This window comes from Calypte anna, chromosome Z (assembly GCF_003957555.1).
Source record: "Calypte anna isolate BGI_N300 chromosome Z, bCalAnn1_v1.p, whole genome shotgun sequence".
NCBI classification, from domain to species: Eukaryota; Metazoa; Chordata; class Aves; order Apodiformes; family Trochilidae; genus Calypte; species Calypte anna.
The window spans coordinates 912501-932431 of record NC_044274.1 but is presented as its reverse complement, the minus strand read 5'-3'; the positions used below and the strand labels follow the sequence as shown (position 1 = coordinate 932431).

At 45.3% G+C, this 19931-nt stretch overlaps 1 protein-coding gene across 6 annotated transcripts in view; it reads right to left on the bottom strand.

The window, feature by feature from the left end:
* The window catches only part of TCF4 (transcription factor 4), a 223918-nt gene that overhangs the window by 115323 nt on the left and 88664 nt on the right, over positions 1-19931 (bottom strand). For all 6 annotated transcript variants that reach the window (XM_030467039.1, XM_030467040.1, XM_030467042.1 and 3 more), the window contains one exon: positions 3374-3438. In XM_030467039.1, coding sequence (XP_030322899.1) covers positions 3374-3438 — 65 coding nt within the window. The remainder of the gene's footprint in view (positions 1-3373; positions 3439-19931) is intronic.

The window sequence follows — 19931 nt, the reverse complement described above, 5'->3', positions numbered from 1 at the left end:
ACTTTCCTCTAATGGAATTAAATAGTTCCCAAGATGAGCTTTCTGCCATTCCCACCGTAATCAGTGCTGGATTTGCTATGGTTTTCTCTGAGAACCCAATTGGGCCCTAGGCTTGGAAAGCAAAATCATCTGGAAGGAAATGGGTTGCTGTGCATCTGACCTCTTCTCTCATTGGTGTGAACACAGCACAGGGATGAGAGCTCCCATCATCACTGCTATTTGTGTGTAGGGAGCTTGTTGGGTTTGTTTCCTAGCGGAAGATTAATAGGTAGCAAGTTCAATATCGTTAGGTATTTAGTTTTCCTTAATTGTTCCAGGAACTCATCTACAGAGAGCAATGTATCACATCTGGAGGTAGCAATTTACCTTTCAGAAATCAACAAAATCTGCACGTTCCTCCTGGGTTTAGGAAAAAAAGGAGCTCACACAGCTCCTGCTGCTCCTCCAGTCCCTCCCCAGGCTCCAGGGGACCCTCACCACCACCACCATCAACATTTCCTTTGGAATTCACCAAGTTTTTGTCAATCTCTCCAGTGTAGAGAAGCTCATCTTGCTCAGGACGTGTGAAAGCACATCCTAGAAGCCTCACAATAGGCTTTGAGCTTTTCATTTTCTTTTAAGCCTAAAGGTTCATACTTGTTAATAATTCGGTGGATCCTGAGAGTTCTGCAGCCTGGAGAACAGACACCAGATGGTCCAGCCTCAGCATTAAGCTTTATTTCTTCTGTACCTTTCAGGAATTCAAAAGGTTCTTATTAAAGAATTCTTTTTTTTTTTTTTCCTTCCTGTCTGGTCATCTGCTTCATCCACATTTCCACCACACTTCAAAACAAAACCCAAAGCAGATGCAGGCAGACCCTATTCCATGGCTTGGAATGTTTATTATTTGTATTTTGGGGGGAATATTTTCCTAACATTCCTCAGCTTCTCATGAATGAAACCACAGCAAAGGAGAGTGGATAGGCAAGGCAAAAGAGGCCACAGCATGAATCCCATGAAGACTCCAAGCACGAGGTCCCTGCAAACCATCCCACTCCTTTAGGTGTGATGCCATTTTGAACTTGGAAACCATCTCTCCCTTACTTGAGCATCACCAGATCATTCCAACACAGCTGAAAGAAAAACTGCAAGCAAAAGAAGCAAAGAAAAGGTGTTTCCAGCAGCAGAGCCAAGAGAGCAACAGCATGGGATGTCCAGGAGCTGCAGGGAAAAAGGGTCTCACCTTGGATGGGGGCTACAACATCCCCAGCATTACACAGACCCAGGGGAAAGGAACAGGTTCTGCTACCTCCCAGCAACAAAAAGCAAAAGCAGACAAGGATTTAGAAGCAAAGAGGACTGGCTAGAAATGGCTCCTCAAGTGGGCAGCAGGGATGTGGGGTTGGTGGTGCAGCTCCTGGCCACTGCTTCCCTGCACTGGACATCCATCCATCCATCCATCCATCCATGGAAACCTATCCATCTGCAGCAGCCCATCCACCTATGGAATCCTGTTTCTCCACAGAAACCTTGCCATTCCTGGCAACCTTTCCATCCACAGAATCCTTTTTTTCCATCCATGGAATCCTTTCCATCCTCTCTATCCAGAGAAACCTGGGCATCCATGGGAGCCCAGGCAGGCAGAGGAGCTGGGCTGTTCCTAGCTGCATCCCCAAGGCTGGGGAGGGAAGAGGCACCACCATTGGCCTCCAAACCCTCCAAGCCTCCCAACTGATGGTTCACATGTGAGCTGGGCTGTTCCTAGCTGCATCCCCAAGGCTGGGGAGGGAAGAGGCACCACCATTGGCCTCCAAACCCTCCAACCCTCCCAACTGATGGTTCACATGTGAGCTGGGCTGTTCCTAGCTGCATCCCCAAGGCTGGGGAGGGAAGAGGCACCACCATTGGCCTCCAAACCCTCCAACCCTCCCAACTGATGGTTCACATGTGAGCTGGGCTGTTCCTAGCTGCATCCCCAAGGCTGGGGAGGGAAGAGGCACCACCATTGGCCTCCAAACCCTCCAACCCTCCCAACTGATGGTTCACATGTGAGCTGGGCTGTTCCTAGCTGCATCCCCAAGGCTGGGGAGGGAAGAGGCACCACCATTGGCCTCCAAACCCTCCAAGCCTCCCAACTGATGGTTCACATGTGAGCTGGGCTGTTCCTAGCTGCATCCCCAAGGCTGGGGAGGGAAGAGGCACCACCATTGGCCTCCAAACCCTCCAAGCCTCCCAACTGATGGTTCACACGTGTGCACTGCCAACAGAAATGCCTTTTTAATTGCTCAAATGATTTCATTTTTCTCCACCGAATGTTCAAAAAGCCCCCAAACAACATAAGAATAAACTGTTTCCACATATTATTAAAGAACATAAACACACAAAGGGAAAGAAGGGATCAAGTATTTCCCTTTCCTATAGGGAAATAATGTGCATTTTGACTTGTTTTTTTTTTTGTCATTTATTTTTGTTGTGGCTTTTTTTTTTTTTCCCCTGGCAGATTTGAACAATATAAAGCTTTGAATATTAAGAAGGCTATTAAATTCTTTCAATAGTTTTCCAAAGTGCAAGCTTCTGCACTTAGAAAAAGGAAAGGAAGCCTTGCACTCTTCAAGAACAAAATGAATTTAAAGGCACGATTAATATTGCTCCTGAAATTAAAAAGAAAAGTGTCTTTTAAGAAAATCAATTGTCTCGAAACAAAGCACAGACTTTTGGCTATTGATAGTATTTTTAGCCTCAGACTTTCTCTGGAGACTTCCAAAGTATTCAAATGCAAAGTGCAGAGAAGCAGAGGCACACACACGCTATACCTTTGTATTACATTGCCATTTTATTATTTAATTAAACTACTCTTATTTTTCTAGCTCACGCAGCCTTCCCTTGAGACGGCTTTGCTGTTAGCCTGCTGGCCTTGACTTCCAGCCAAAAACAATTCAGAAACAAAAAGGGACAACAAATCATATTTTCACAGACATTTTTATCCCTCAATACAACCTTGTTTTCACACAACATCATACACTTTCGATGAAAACTACAATTTATTGCAGTAGCCATCCAAAGCCAGGGCTGCCACTGGCTCTGCTGTGGGGTTCCCTTGCTGGGACTCCTGGGAAGGCCCTGGAATGCCCAACACTGGGGCATTGTCATGAGGGACAAGGAGCAATAGTTCACAGCAGCCCTGCCTAGGGTGGAACTGGGGCAGCTCCAGTGTTAATGGTCTCCAGGAATTGTGTCCTGGCTGGAAAAGCTCAGGCAGGAGCTCTCAAAGCTCCCTGAGGAATGCACACTGCTTAGGACAGAGCCTACCCCAAAAAATGCCCAACTTGAAGATGAAGCCCTCATTAATGAGAGGATTTATCCCAACCCCTCTGCCCAGCAGGCTCTCACTTACCTGGTGGCAGCCCTGTAAGTTGGAGTCTCTTCCGTAGGATGCGTAGGAGCCCCTTTCTGTTTTACCTGGTAACAGAAAAAAAAAATAAATAGAGATGTGTAACAGGCACAAACACATCCACAGAGCTTCTCCGAGCACTTTATGATGTTCACCACGTTTTCCTCACGCTGTTTACAGGTGTAAGAGAGGCCCTGCTGCCTGCAGGATGCTTGGAGGCAACACCAAGGGCTTCACACGTTTTCACACTGAGCACAGGGATGTGAAATAAACTTCCCAGAACCAGGAGTGAGCTGAGCATCCTGGTGCCCTGTCCCACCACCCCACTGGGGACACGGTGAGTCCTGCTGCTGGGGATGCAGCTCCCCACTCTTTCCCAGGAGTAAATTCCTCCTGATCCAGGTGATGGTGGGATGGACACCTGGGTGAGAGGTGCTGGGTGGGAATTCACCATTCTCTCCCAATTCACCATTCTCTCTCTGGCTGGGACTTGAGCCCAATGACTGCTGAGCCTCTCTGCCAGCTCTAAGTACCCTTTTTTTTTTTTTTCTCCCCCTCTATTTTTTTTTTTTCTCCTTTTTCCCAGGCAGCCTTTAACACAGCTCCAAGAGCCCGCCTTGCAGTACCAGTTCTGGTTACGCCATATTTACAAAGGAAAATAAAGGTTCTTTCAGGTCTGAATGGGCAGACTCGAGTGAAATCAAGAAGGGAAGAGGTGGTTTCTGCAAAGCATTAAGTCATGGCTGAGCAGCCCTGCACCACGTGCTCCCGAGACAAAGAGCAGTCAAGAGGGCTGATACAAAACATATTGACACTAAAAGACCACCCTTATGGCGAGGATAATCACGGGAGGGGGGGGAGGAATTATCTAACAAAACATCCAAGAGCACAGTAAAAATCACTCGTAAAATTAAAGTTTTTATTACAGGCTGGGGCATAAAACCCACAACACACAGTCCCACTTACCAGGGACCAGATGCTCGCTTTATCTCTGCCTCCAAGTCCCAGAGATGCTGGGGACCCCCCTGCACCTCAGAGCCAGGTTTGTGTCTGGCTCTGGAGCCCCACATCCCAGAGGTGTGGTGCCTACACCCCCCTACACCTGCCCAAGCCATGGAAAACATCCTTTAAGTGCCTTGAGAAAACTCAGATGAGAACAACCACAGCATCTGCCACCATCAAACGTCAGGGGCTGGCGTGTGGGAGGTGGCAGGTGAGGGGTCCCTGGCTGGCACTGTCCCCTCAGGTCACCCCACACCACCCAGGTCTCAGAAAGGACCCACGGTGGGGCAGCTGTCAGACAAAAGCTGATGTGGCTCCTTCCCAGCCCTCCCAAACCAGTGTGGCCACGTTTGGGCTCTCCAAGCCTTTCCCTTCATATCCAGCTCGTAGGTTGGGGGTATTAATGGGTAATTAATGGTATTAATGGCTACTGGGAGGGGTCTGGGATGAAAAATCCTTTTTCAAGTCTTGCCTTTGTTACTTGATTCTGTTTGTTTTCTACATCCCATAGTTACTTCAACAAGGGAACCTCCACAAGGTATTTGCAATACACAGGACGTTTGGACACGTAAGGACTTTGGGAAGCCCTTGTATCTGGCTATACCAAAAGGATGGTTCAGAGCACTGGGAGCCTTGGCAGAAACCATTGGAAATGGGGATGGAAATGACAAGGAAATTTGAATCTCTGAGTCCAGTGCTGAGAGCTGCAAACAAAATGTCTCGCTGGCACGGCTGGAGTGATGTGTGCTACTTCCCATCACCCCAAGAGGGCCAGAAAGCCCCTGCAAATAAGCAGTGAGGACTGGGGGGAGGACAAAAAACCCCAAAGAGAAAAATAGGGTTAGGGAACCAAGTAGAAACAGCACCACAAGGTACTTTGCCCACGATTCTGGCTGCTGCCTGGGTAGCAGTAATCTTCTTTTCTATCGTATCAGACACAGGCAGCCTCATCTTAATTTCAGTTGTTAAAAAATATTTATCCAGATACAAAAATAAACCCACTGCAAATTACAAGTTGTCAGGGTTAAAATCTACTTCTATTTGTGTGGGGGAGGATAAGAGAACAGCATAGACATGAATCATTCTCAGTAATTTGAGTGTTTCCATGACATCAATGGGCACTCGTCCAGGACTCTGTCGAAGTCTGTGAGGTACCAAAGCAGCACAGCAGCCAGCAGGAGATTGACTTTTTTTTTTTTTTTTTTTTCCTTTTTTTATTTTTTTTTTAGGATTATGCTCCTTGTAAAGATTTCATCTATAGCATCCACTTTTTTACCACCAAACAGATCGCTTTGGAGCTCATGAGTGAACACATTTCATTCTGCTAGTGTAAGCCTTTAACTTTATTACGGTTGCTGTTGTTGTTCCCACACGCAGCTAGAAAGCTGCCTCCTCCATTAAGAACAAATCACCCAAATTTATGAAAAAGTCCAGAAACCACTGGAAAGACAGACACACGTACATCTCCACCGTCAGCTGGAATGATGGAATTATCACACTTTTTGCACTTCACTTTGGGGAGGGGGGGAAAAAAACCCCATCTTTTGTACAAACTGCCCATTTCAAATTAGCTACAGTCTTGCTGTCGATTTTCTGCTTAAAATTCACTGGCACATTGCTTTCAGATAATAAAATCTGCAAGAGTGCTGGCTAATATGCAAGGGTAGGCTCTTTAGGCAACTATTTGTGCTCCCCAAATACAAAAGCATCTCCTCAATTTCCACGTTTACTCTACATTATGCATCGCTCCCAGCCGCTCCAGCCTCTACCGTGCCTTATTCCGAGGGTTTGCGAGAGCTAAAGCTTCTCCTTGTTTTTTTAATTATTTTTTTGGGGGGTTTTGGGGTTGTTTCTTTTTTTTTAATGGTTTAAAAAGAGGGAGAGTCTACAGCGATGTAGACACCCGACGCATTCACTGCGGAATTTTCGAGACAACCCTCTAGTACTAGAATGCGGCAGCCGCTGCGGATATTTTTTGGCACAAAGACAATGGTGGCAGTGCCAAGCCCCATGGCTAAAACTACTCAAAAGAGGCATAAGGGTAGCATTAATCGTTCGAGTCTTTGACTGCGTGGAGTACTGTTGTCCAGATTTTAAAACCTAAAAGTAACCCTTAGTAATATTTGTGTCGTAAGGCAAGGGGAAAAAAATAAGGGGAAAAAATAAGAAGGGAAAAAAAATAAGGGGAAAAAAAACCAAAAAAAAAAGGAGCCTGAAATAGAGATGAATAACAAATCTTGTCAGACATCTGATGAATTTTTTTCTACCTAGAGGACCAAATGCTGAAATGTGCCATTTGTTAGCGGCGCTCCAAAGACGCCACGCGATCTGTGCCCTTCCGTGGCTTTCTGATCTGACAATTGAAACAAAGCTCCATGGAAGAAGTTGACCTACAAAGGCTGGGGAATAACTTTCCAGCCTGCACTCGTTCTCTAGGTAAGGCAGGAAAAGCATCTCCGTTCTTCTCGGAGGCAGGAACTTAGCGTGTGGGTAAATATATATATATATATTATTTTTTTTTCCATTAATTGACACAATGCATGCCAATCAAAAGAGAGACAAAGAAAGAACTCCAGGCAGCTCCTGTTTTCTGACAAACACCAAACCTCAAGTCTCTGCTCTCTAAATACCTCTAGAAAAAGCCCTGCTTATCTTCACTAAGCTAAAACGATTGCTTCATAAATATTTTCTTTGCATTTCCCTTTGGCTGCAGAAAACAAAAGCAGCCCAGGATTGCCAATCAATCAATAAAGAAGCCACTTGCCTTTCCATGGTGCACTTTGAAAAATTAATCAAATTAAGTAGAAAATTTCAGCAAGTTCCAAAGCAGAAATGCAAGTCCTCAGATTCCCCCCTCTCTTTTCCCTGCCCTGGCAGATAGGGCACCTTTGCTTTTTTCTGGTGGGCAGATTGAGAGGCACGAGGCAACTCTTTCCATCTGCAAAGAAAAGGAAGTGAAGCTATTTCTATAAATTACTTCAGTTCAAGGTTTGCATTGATTTCATCTATGACAGATTTTTTTTTTTTTTTTTTCTTCCCCAGAGATGAGTTTGACCAGAAGATTCTAATTCAGGTTTCTGCTGCCCTGTTTGGGGTTTAGCTCTTGGTTAGACTGGAGAAGGGAAACCTGGCTGGGAACAACCAAACAACCAAAAAAGTAATTGTTTTTACAGATTGGGATTTTAATGGCTGCAAATTTGGGTCTGTTCAGATCTATGATTTTGCTACAACCTATTTCTGATTTTATTTTATTTGGAAATTAATGATTGTTCCCTCTGATGTCCCTTGTCTTGAATGCATCCTGAAGGGAGCCCAAGCGATTCATGGCTGGAGAAAGACAAATGAAAAGGGAATTCAGTGCCCAAGTCAGAGCAGGCAGGGGCACACGGAGCTGGGGGGTATTTGGGAAAAGGTTCTGAGCAACCAAAGAATGGGCTGGGCTGTCCAGTTCCACATTTGTCTGGATAGAAAGAACACAGACGTGTTACCAGCCATGCCTGGCTTTATTTGCACGGTTATGAGGAGCAGGAAGCAGCTTCCTTCTGCTTTAATCTATAGGTCCTGAATTCACTTTTTTTTTTTTTTTTTTGGTGCTTGTTTCAGTCTGGTTGCACAAAAAGGAGAGAACTGAGCATGCCAGTGCTCACTACTGGGAGCCAAGGTCCCCAAACACCAGCCCAGCCTGACACGAGGCACGGGCACTGCTGACAGTGACAGCCACATTAAGCACTGGGGGGTTTTAATATCATTATTTACTTCTTTTTTTTTTTTTTTTTTTGCCTCAGAGATTTGAAAACCTGACTCATTTCAGCAGAGAAATCAAGGTAAAAGTTGTATAGAATTAGAAAAGGCTCGTTGATACAAATGAGTCACTGGATGCTTCATGCTACACCTAAAAGCAGCTCCCACTCAGAGAAACATCTATCCCCTGTCCCTCCATGGAAAACCTCTTGGGCCCTCCACAAAAAAAAAACAAACCACCAAACCTTACCCATATTTTCATCAGAGAAGGCAGCAGGCAGCTGCTTGATTTCTTCTGAACTTTTGAATAGTCTGTTCTTCAAACCACCAAAACCGAAACAACCAAAACAACCAAAAAAACCTCACCTCAAAAAGCCAAAAAACACCAGGGGAGGAAAAACAGAAAATGTTTTTAAGGATTGAATGAAATTTTGGGGGCTCTTAATTGCATGATGCAGATCCAAAGGCTGTCCCTGGCTGGAGGCTTTTTGGGAGACAGCTCAAAGCTTTGCCCAGCAGATTCTACCTTGGGTGGGAAGCTGGAAGGCAGGGATGCTCCCAGGGAGGGCAGGGATGCTCCCAAGGTGAGCAGGGATGCTCCGAAGGTGAGCAGGGATGGTCCAGGGTGGGCAGGGATGCTCCCAGGGTGGGCAAGGTTGCTCCCAAGGTGAGCAGGGATGGTCCAGGGTGGGCAAGGATGCTCCCAGGGAGGGCAGGGATGGTCCAGGGTGGGCAGGGATGCTCCAGGGTGGGCAGGGATGCTCCCAAGGTGAGCAGGGATGCTCCCAAGGTGGGCAAGGTTGCTCCCAAGGTGAGCAGGGATGGTCCAGGGTGGGCAGGGATGGTCCAGGGTGGGCAGGGATGCTCCCAGGGTGGGCAGGGATGCTCCCAAGGTGAGCAGGGATAGTCCAGGGTGGGCAAGGATGCTCCCAGGGTGGGCAGGGATGCTCCCAAGGTGAGCAGGGATGGTCCAGGGTGGGCAAGGATGCTCCCAGGGTGGGCAAGGTTGCTCCCAAGGTGAGCAGGGATGGTCCAGGGTGGGCAGGGATGGTCCCAAGGTGAGCAGGGATGGTCCAGGGTGGGCAGGGATGGATGCTGGCCGGAGCAGCTCCGAGGCAGCCAGCAGCAAGGAGCTGGCAGGGGAACAAGTGGCCCTTGTGCTCAGACTGCAGGAAAAGGTGCTGAAAAGGTTGGGTGGGCATCATCCCTGCCAGCTGGGGGGACAAATGGGTCCCAGCAGTAGCAGCCACTGGGGGTCTGGCTGCAATTTCTCCTCTTTCAGTCTTTAAACAGGAGTGAGAGTTGCTCTGCTTGGCCAAGTTACTCCCTGGGGCTTGGTCTAGGGTGATCCATCCAGACTTTTCCAGCACTCCCTGCTACAGGGTATACACTTAAAATACAATAGATTGAGTTGAGTGAGGGTTTGAAGATCATATTTTACATCACAAAGAATCTCATCCGATGGTAATGGAAGTATCATGTTAATGAGCTACTTCTGCTTTGTGCTATATGTGAAGTACAGACAATAAGGAAGAAATCCAAGAGATTTTAAGCAAAGTTGGTGCAATAAGGTTCACAGAACAGTACAAATGACACAGCATCTGACTGAAGGAAGCTGCACAGACTAGATACAAAGCTAAGGGAAGGTATTAATGCCAATAATCTGAATGGCATCACACCCCAAAAGGTGGCAGAAAGATCATTTGGAGGCTTTTTGCCCCTACACGGCTGCAGGGTAACCAGTAATGGTTCTGAAAGGGATGTTACAATGCCAGAGCAAGAACCACCACAAAGGGAGAGGGGTTTTGTTGGTTTGTTTTGTTGTTTTTTTTTTCAAACAGCACCATCAAAATGCAAAGGAAATTAAATCCTAAACCTTGTGCTGAAATAAAGCTACAAAGCCAAGCTCTGCAAACTAAAGGAAGGAAAACCAGAGCCCAAGTGGCTCCTCAGCACTCACTCAACTCATCGGGTTAGAGCTTAGGCTTCAATGGGCAAATCTGATTCCTCAACACCCCAAAGGACAAAATACATCCCTACAAACACACAAAAGGTGTGTGTGTCCCTCTCTACCCCTCCACACACAGCGATGGGCAGGGATCTGCTGCCTGGGAAGGGACCGACCCAGCGCTGCCCGTCCCCAGCTCCGCCGTCCCTCTTATCCCTGTTCACTTACTCCATGAAAATACCAATCCTTTCCTATTTTTTTTTTCTCTTTTTTTTTTTTTTTTTGTCCCTGCTGTCGGTTCATGAAATATTGGACCCAAACCAAAAGGCTGAGGCAAATTGTTCAATCTATTTCTGCAATCTCCCAAATAATAGTGTCTATTACGGGGCAGCGGGCGATCTCGCTGTCTGCACTCTGTTTGCTTTGCTTTTGAAGCAAGATAGCTGTGGGTAAAGCTACACTTGAAGCTGTAAGAATGTGAAGAGAGAACACCAAAGACCATATTTTACCAGATTTATATTAAATGGTCCCTAAATCCTTGACTAGTCCCACCGAAATCAATCAGATTGCAAAGATTACCCCGCTATCCTGTAAAAGACAGGCTTGATGCTACTATTTGGTTCTTTGCCTGGATGATGCAGCTGCACCAGAGGACAGATTGTGCCTAATCCAGTCAGGACAAGCTCGCTGCACCCTTTGTGACAGGTTTTCAGCACCCTGAAGTAAAGCAGGGGACGGGCAGGTACTGGCACTGTGCAGCCGTCGCTGCCACCAAGAGCTCAGACTGTGGCCGAGGCCCCGTAATGAGCTCCCTACCAAGCACAGGCACTAATTGAGACCAGAGTAATAAACTTTGATAATTAAATCAAACAAAACAACTGCTTCTTCCCATGCTACCCAAAGACATGGCACCTAAGGAGTCTGAAGCCCCCTAAAAGCCTCCTCCCTGTCGCGGGGCTGAGAGAGCCCCGAGCACCCGGGCACCTCCGCTCCGGAGCTGCCCAGGGAAGAAGGTATCTGGGAAAAACCCCTCATTTCCAGTGAGGATGCATCTGACTTGATAAACACCTTCAGCCTCCTTTTCCTCTTCGTGCCTGCACGGCATTTCAGGCTGGAGGAAATAATTGCCCTGATCCCAGCACCTGTATCCTGCTGGAAACAGGCACATTTCTTTGGGAGAGGAACAAAAACTCCAAGGAAACACATCCACCGTGTTCCACTTCTCATTCTTGGGATGTCTGATAGTCAGAAGATGGGCAGGGGATGAAGACAGGCACCAGAGAGCAACAAAAAGTATACCAAAGGCATTATCTACTAAAAAAAAAAATCAGAATAATAAAAAGGGACATTTTCATAAAGAGCTGAAACAAAAACCATGCTGTAATAATACTCCAGACCTGAGAGCAATATAGAAGAATTGAATGCAAAGCATTGGATATTGTTTTATCCTAAGTAAGCCTCACAGGGCTATTTTAAATTGAAATACTCTGCAGGGTGATCCCTCCACATTTGTTCAGGGATGGGTTCAGGAGATCTTTATCGTGGATCTGGAAACCTGGCTTTTCACTCAGGCATGAAAAGAGAATCACTTTAAAACAAGTTAGATAAGGATCTAAGGCCATGAAAGACACAGAATTGAAAGGGGACAATAAAGCTTCCCCCAGCCCAAGCCTGGCCTCTAAATCTTTGCTCTGTAAACCACCCCTATCTCGTGGTGTTTATTAAAAGGCTCCTAACACAAACCACACGAGCAAGGATAAAGAGATCAAGAGCCTTATCACTCAGATTAGGGATCAAATCCACACCTCGGCATGACAAGCAGAAGCCACAGCCATTAGACAGCTCCTTTCTTTCCCAAGAGGCTCCATCTCAGGGTCCTGGGTGACAGCAATGGGACCCCCAAAGCCACAGCCCCCCCTCCTCCTGCCTGGAGCCCAGCTCAGCCCAGACACAGCAACAAATGCTGCCCACAAGGACCCTTTCTCAAAGCTTGATGGCACAGATAATTTTGCAGATTTTAGCACCAAAAGCATCAATACTTTTGGAGCAATTCACCTCCTGCTTTCCCTCATTTTCATGAACTATCAACAGCTACAGACAGAACCACCCGAGTCTCTAATACTGCCTGAGATTAAACACTCAGCTCCATATCTACAGAGTATTCATCTCTAATATTGTTCAGTACAACAAAATTAAGGAAAAAACCCCCAAAAAGCAAGCTAGTATTTATTTTTGTTATCATTTCAATGTTTTAAAAACAATGGGGTTGGATAATTCGGATTAGCTAAGCAAACAAAACAAACTCCAAGCTTGTCAGTGGATGGCAAAACATCAGGAATGATGTGGTAAATATACTGTAACATTATGAAATACCCAAGAGTCTCCAGTCGGTAATATCCAGCAGAGGGCATGCAGACCCTAATAAGATTTTTACACTTGAGAACTGACATTTCCTAAACATTTGGGGAACAAACAATTTGGGCTGAGACTACAGGGAAACTCATAGCATCAGTACAGCCGTCTCCAGCACTGGCAGATCCAGACTGACACAGCTTGCTGGTAAGAAGCAGCCCAGCAGTGATGATTCCTGCTCTGGGAGAAAAAAAAAAAAAAACCCCTTAAGAGAGGGATTTCCCACCCCCACCCTCTGACAATGTCCCTTTTGCTGCCAAATGCAAGGAGAAAATAATAATAATAATAATAATAATAAAAAAATTCCCAGTCCTTATTCCAAACTTCCCACCTGAAAGGAATTCTGAATGGTGGAGCAAAATGCAGAGTGAATTCCAGTTTATTTTCTCCAGTGAATTCCAGTTTATTTTCTCCAGTGAATTCCAATTTATTTTCTCCAGTGAATTCCAGTTTATTTTCTCCAGTGAATTCCAGTTTATTCTCTCCAGGTGAAATATCAGCTGCTGTTATTAAATAAAACTGAGCACTTTTAGTGAGGCCAATTTGGTATCCTACATTCTTGGTAATTATTTCACAGAATGGGATAGTAGCACTACCTGTGCTTGTTGCTCACTACTTGATAGGGTTTTATTATGCTAAAGAGAGAGGAAATTAAAAAAAAAAAAAATAGAATTATCCAGAATAATAAAAAAAATTAATTAAAAAAAAAAAATGTCCTTTGTTGTCTCTGTTTCAGAAATGACTCACTTCAGTTTCCATGACAAAAAACTTTCTAATATCTGCCCAGGCTTTCGGGTCCCCCAGTGGAAGCAGTTTACTCCCAGCTCCCAGCCCTGGCCTGTTCCCTGTTTTCCAAGAGGTCCCAAAGCCCCCGGGAGCCACTTCCATCCCCCCCCAACCCGGGAACACAAAGCGCTCCCAGCCTGAGCGCGGAAACCACCGCTCCCAACCTTCACCTCCAGAGCCAGCCCGGAGGAAGGGGGTTCTCCTTAGCAGATAATAGATTTCTTTGGAGTTTCAGTAGCCCTGGGAGCTGAACTTCATTTCCAAGGTCTAGCAGGCAGGCGGCTTAGGTTACATGTAGGTCAGAATAAATAATACTCATCCCTCGGCCAGCGCGGGCTGCGCGGCGGCTGCCTAAGTTGAACTGACAAGGCTTTATTATTCCTAAGCGCTTGATTCTGAAACATTTGCACAATCTGTTAAGTCCAGACAAATTTAAATGGTTCTGACATGCAGCCTGCTAGGGTCAGTGACAGGGATAATGCCTCTTTACGTGGGGAAAATTTTGTGGCATATAGGTCACTCTCTTAAGGGGAATCGCCCGCGTGTCTCTTCCTCGCGTCTCCGGCGCAATCCTTCATCCTGCAGCCTGGAGCTGAGAGGGAAATGCAAGAAAGGAGCCGACTGCTCAAAGCAAAAATCTGCTTCCAGGACAATCCATTATATCTGACAAGTTAAATGTTCCATGGTAGACCATATGGCATCGGAGCAGGGCCGACGATGGAAGAGGGAAACTCAGCGAATGCATCACAATTAAGGAGTTTGACTATAGACTTTACTTTGATTTACTTTTCTTTTTTAGGAAATTTTGGCTATTTCGCTCTTTCCATTTTCATACAGCCCTCTCAAAGCCTCCACTCAATTTACCAAGCCAGCTATATGTGCACGGGTGGTTCACCAAAAGGATTTTATCCAAAATCTTACGTTCTTGGTTACCTTAAACAGCATTTTTAGCCCTGGTGAGTTTGCTAAGTGCTGGGGCCTTTCTCTTATTAACTACCACAAACGTTATTCCTTTGGTAAAGAACAAAGAAAAAGCAAAGGCAATCAAAAGGAGAAAGCAGCATAAAATCCCTGTCCCCAGAGCCTTCTTGAGGAGTTCTCAGTGGAAATGTTACCCCAAGGAAGGAAGGGCGCAGAGCCCTGGGACTGAGGGCGAGCAGGAGGAGTCACCCTGCAGCCACCCCACAGAAACCCACCTCGGTCTGGGGGTACCTATTTTTGAGCAGACTGAACCCTTTTTGTCAGGAAAACTCCTCCAAAGGCAAGATAACAGCACTGACAGGCTGAAAGACCTTCCCATCCTCAAGGTCCATGACTTTAGGAGCAGTGGAGCCTTCTCCCCCTTCCACGTTATGTGGATGCTCACTGCACCAGGCAGGAGCCCACAGCTCCCACTGAGGGTTTTTTTCCTTCTTTTCCTTAACCAAAGCACACCACTGAATTCACCTGACCCCAGTGACCAGTCCTTCCACAGCTCCTTGCAAATGCTCTCCTCTGTGCAAGAGGCCACGAGGACTCGGGTGAACTCCTCCTTCACTGATCACACAGGTCCTGTTCTCATTCAGAAATAAAACCTGCAGGAAGAACTGTGGAACCATTTTTGGGCAATGCCCCTGGGGTCACGATGCAAAAAATAAAGTGGGTAACCAAAGCTCCAGCCTTATTTAGGCATTTCCATAAAGTCCCAAGCCAGTGTCACTGCTGGGAGTGTCACTGCTGGAGCCCAGCTCATCAAACCAAAGCCCTTGCTGGGCTCTAGGATATATTCTTATTCAGAATGATTATTTATCAGCATTTTTCAGGCTTAAAATCATTATTTTTCCCACAATTTTCTCTCATCAAGGCTCATGGAATGATCTCCTTCCCAAGGTGGCACAGCCATCCCACCAGCAGATATCCACAAACCAGGGAGGCTCTGGGATCTACTGGGAATACCAGGAATCACTTGATGAAGGAACTTGGTAGCTTTATAACCAGAGTTACACAGGGCTGTGCCTCTCTCCAAGAGCCTCTGAGCAGCCCACTGAAAGAGACCAATTTAAATTTCAATTTAAATCCATCCCTAACTTAACATTTTTGGGAATTAATATTTTTAAAAGTCATTAATTAAAACCCATTAATGGGTTACTTTATGAAGCAGTCACTCCTGAACTTTGAAAACATCCCTTTCAGTGGGAAAAAGCAAGTTATTTTTCAAAGATCTATTTAATGTTATTGTCACTCCTTGTAACAAATCATTTCTAGGTTACTTTAACCATAGAGTTACTGCCACGTTTTTGCAAAATCATCATTGGGTTTGCTGCCACGAGCAACAAATGAGAGCAGAAAGACTGAGAAAACACTCTAAAAAACTTGAAAATTTTTAGTAAACTGAAAAGTTCCAATTTTGAACCTGGGAGCTGAAGCCCAGCCCAGGCAGAAGGAGAAGGTGCTGCAGAACAAAGCCCCTTCTGCAACCCAGGAGCTGGATCCAGGGCTCCAGTGCTGCAGTTCTTCTTCACACAGATCTTAAATTTATTATTGATTTAGCACTGAGTCCTGCAGGCACAGGAACAAAGACCCTGCCATTAGAAATGCACACTTTGGGGGCACGTGCTCTCACTTTTTAAAAAAAGGTATTTTTTTTGTTTAAATGTATTTAATTCCCACGTGTTAAAAGGCCATCGAATTCTCCCCAAGTCCCAAACGTGTTTGTCCAACTGCAGGTGACTGTCAGAGATGACAGAGCAGGATTCCTGTGTTTGTCCCTTTGTCCCAGAGCTGCCCCCAGTCCCATCCCAGCCAAACCAGCTGGATGGGAAGGGAACCATCCCACGGGATGCTGGGGGCAGCTCCCGACTCCTTCGCACGGTTCAGGGCAGTTTTGTTTTTTTTTTTTTTTTTTTAATCTGATTTTGCTTTTTTTTTTGGGTTTGTTTTTTTTTTTTTCCTCCCAGAAAAATTCCCAAGCCCCTTCCCAGCAAGCACAGGTGCCACTGGAAACTATTTATTGTTTAATTGGGCACATCCCAAAGAGATAATGACTCTTTAAAACACTCCTGGCGTCGGGGAGCCACTGGGCTAGCACCAACGAGAAGACAAACGGTGGGAAATTGATGTTGGCTGGAATATGGCTCTATAGGCTCGTGGAATAAACTCCCTGCTCCCCAATACCCCACCCGAGGTGGCAACCAGCTGGGCCACCCCCAGCCACCGTGTGGCCACGGAGCAGAGAAGGGGAGGGATGGAAAGAGAAACGCGGCAAAACCCGCACCGGAGGAGGGGGGGGAAAAAAAAAAAAACCCCAAACAAAGCAGAACAAGGCAGATATTTGGGCTTTGTAGATCCCACTGCTAACTCCTGATCAACGTTTTTATTACTAATTAAAATGTCCATATGGTAAAGCAACACCTGATCCAAGGAGCTTTTAAGTACAAGCGATTGTCAGTGTCGAACTCGTGCGATTCGTTAGCAAACCCGAAATTTTGGCTGGGATTTCTTTTTCAAGTGCACTTTTTTTTTTTCTTTTCTGAGCCATTAATGAAAGAGAAGCAGAACTTTGGCAGAGTGATACTTCCCCTGTCTTGGTTTTAAACAAAACACCTTTAAAATGAATGGAGAAGTGTAAGTAAAGAAAAAAAAAAACAAACCAAAACTGGGACTATTTTTTATCTCCGTATCAGAAAGTTAAATATAGAAGATATAAAACTTAATGGAGATAAAAATTAGGCCAAGTAAAGGCCTAATAAGTACTGGAGACCCAACACCTGCCACAGAAAGGGTTCCAGAAGCCCTACAGCAAGTTCCAGAAGCCCTGGGGCCACCTCGCTGGGACATAAGGCCACACTTGGGCACAAGTTTAGCAATTTTGGGACACTAGGAAGGAAAACGAAGCTCCATGTGATCCCCCTGGCACCTTGTGAACTCCCTGATGTATGTATTTATGACAAATGGGCTTTGATTTTTCAGAAACTTCAAGCTCTCATAGCTCATCCTGTGAGTGAGGAGCAATTCTGAGTTTTTACCCTAAGGAATTGTAAGGGAAAAATGATTCTTACAAGAAATGTGCTCAGGAAGGTGCTGGTGGACTTAACCCAGAGCAGCTGGGTATCCCTGGCACCTGCAAAACAGCCAGAAAGTTGCAAAAATTCTACTATTCAGCCACTTTTGAGCTTTAATTCCTTGCTCCCAGGAATAATCCTTGGTGAGATCAAGGTTGGTTCACCCTCAACTTTCCACTCTCTGCCACGGCAACCACGGTAAATATTTTTACTGATAATAAATAATGACTTAATTTGCTTTTCATTCCCAGGTAAATCATTGCTGGAATGGTAAAACTCTGAAAAGGTAAAATTTTGAGGCAGGGCAGAACTTGGAAGCAGTTCAGAAAGGGCAAGGGTGGGTTTTCCAAGGGAAATCAGAAGTGCCAAATCGAGTCAGGACTTTGCTGTGGGCTGGGAAACGAAGGCTGCCTTTCAGAGGCAACAGGATTACATCCCAGAAAACGGAAAAAAAACTGCTTGGGCTTCTGGAATTAAAAGCATAAAATGTCCTGGCTGATTAATAATTTTTTTTTAATTAAAAAAAAAGAAAATATCAACATGGGCTTGAAACAAAGTTGTCTGAAAAACCAAAACCGTGTGAATGAAAAGGGTAAGAAGAGAATCTTATCTTCTTGAGTTCATCTTTCACCAGGGTTTGAAAAAGTCTGGGATAATTTCTTCTTTTCCCCTGCAAGAGGAAGGAAGAACTCCCCCCACCTGGCAGCACAGCTGGAGGAAGGGGCTTCTCACTCACCCCCAAATACTGCAAGAGGGACAAAATTACCCAATCATTTTATTAATTTCTTTTTTTACCACTGCTGAGCTGTTTATTTCTTCCAATCCCATAAATCCTTATTTTTTTTTTTTTCCCTTGACAACCATCACTAATTTCAGCTGCATCACTTTAAGGGTTGATTTTCAGAAGAATGAGCTATCTGGAACTTAAAATAAAGTTTCTGGAGAAAGCAGAGCACTCTGGTTTCCCCTCCAAGACCTTAACCCAGCAGTCAGCTTGGAGTATTTTACCCCCAAGTGCCCTGTGATTTTATATGATCAAATAAACACATATAAAACCTATGGCACACTTCTACACAAAGGCTTCTCCCCTTCATGCAGAGAACAAAATCACCTCTCAGGCCAGTCCAGATCCCATTGCTTTCCAATCCCCATAAACTAAAAAAAAACCCCAAATAATAATTTATTCAGTTCTCCCCTGAGATAACACATACAAATAAAGCCACCATGATAAATAAAGCCACCAAGAATTCTCTTTTTTTTTTTTTTAAGGTGCTTGTAAGGCTGTATTTAAGCTTAATAAAATATTCCCAGTTTCTTTGTAGCTTCCCAAACACAACCCCATCACTCCTCCTCCTGCCAGCAAGCCAAGGGGATGGGCACAGAAGGTGACAAGGACTGTCTGGCCCTCAGCAAAATCATCTCCAGTTTTTGACCAGGAGGAAACAAACTCACAGCAAGCTGAAGGTTCCACTCCCAGTTCAGATTTTTAAGCCCAGTACCACCCCAGTACCCTGAGGAGAGCTCCTGAGGGAGCCATAGGAGCTCCCTAAACTCCAGGAAGAGGAATTCTCTTTTTTTGCCTAATAAAAATATATTAATATATAGATTGTTAATATATATTAATATCTATTTAATATATAAATATATTAAGTACTTTAAGTGATTAACATATTAAGCACTTTAAGTACCCTGATATATATATAATTTATATACATTTCTGACAACTACACTTTGATTTTCAGAAACTTCCAACTCTCATCCCCTTCTGTGGGTGAGCAATAATTCTAATAACAGATATTCTTGGAGAATATCTGCTCAGAGAGGTGCTGGCAGTTTGTTTGGCCTTTCCTTTTTTTGTTTTTTGGGGTCATTCTGTTTGGTTTTGAAGCAAATGTTGAACTTCTTTCCAATTGTGTCTAACCAGCCAAATGGGGTTTTAACTTGTTCTGCCATAACCAAGGATTTCATCTCAAGTCCTTTCAAGGATAACAGGGAAAGTTTCTCAAGTCACAGATTTTAAACTAAGCCCCAAAATAAAGACTTTTTTTTTGGGGGGGGGGGTGAAAAGGAACCAGCCACAGGGGGAATCTCTGTCCAAAGACAAGACAAAAGGCAACACCATCTTGAGCAGTGGCTCAGCAATAGTTGTGCCCTACAGAAAGGAAATAAAAAGCTCCCTGAAACCTAAGGATGAACCTATCTATTCAGCTTGCTTACAGGTGACATTGCACCATCTGCTTGGGCAGCCTGCCCGTACAAAAGGAAACTACAGCAGAAAACTCAAGCCTGATGCAGCTTAAAGACGTAGCTGGGCAAAAAAATCCCAAGGATTCCACTCAGCAAGGTGTGGGGCTACACACCCAGCTGCAAAGAAGTTCCTAAAAACCAGCAACCTGTGCTCCAAAGGCAACCAGAGGTTGGGTTGCATCCCTAAGAAGTCCTGGGTTGAGGAGATGGATCAGCCCTACCCCATCCTGGGTGCCACATCCAGGTCCCAGGTGCCAGCATGGCACAGCCCAAGGTGTCACAGCAGTGCTGGGGACAGGACCCCAGCCCAAAGCCACCACCTTCAGACTGAGGGATGTGGCTGCTCAGGGAAAAGCCAGAGCCACATCCTGCAGCCATGCTGAGC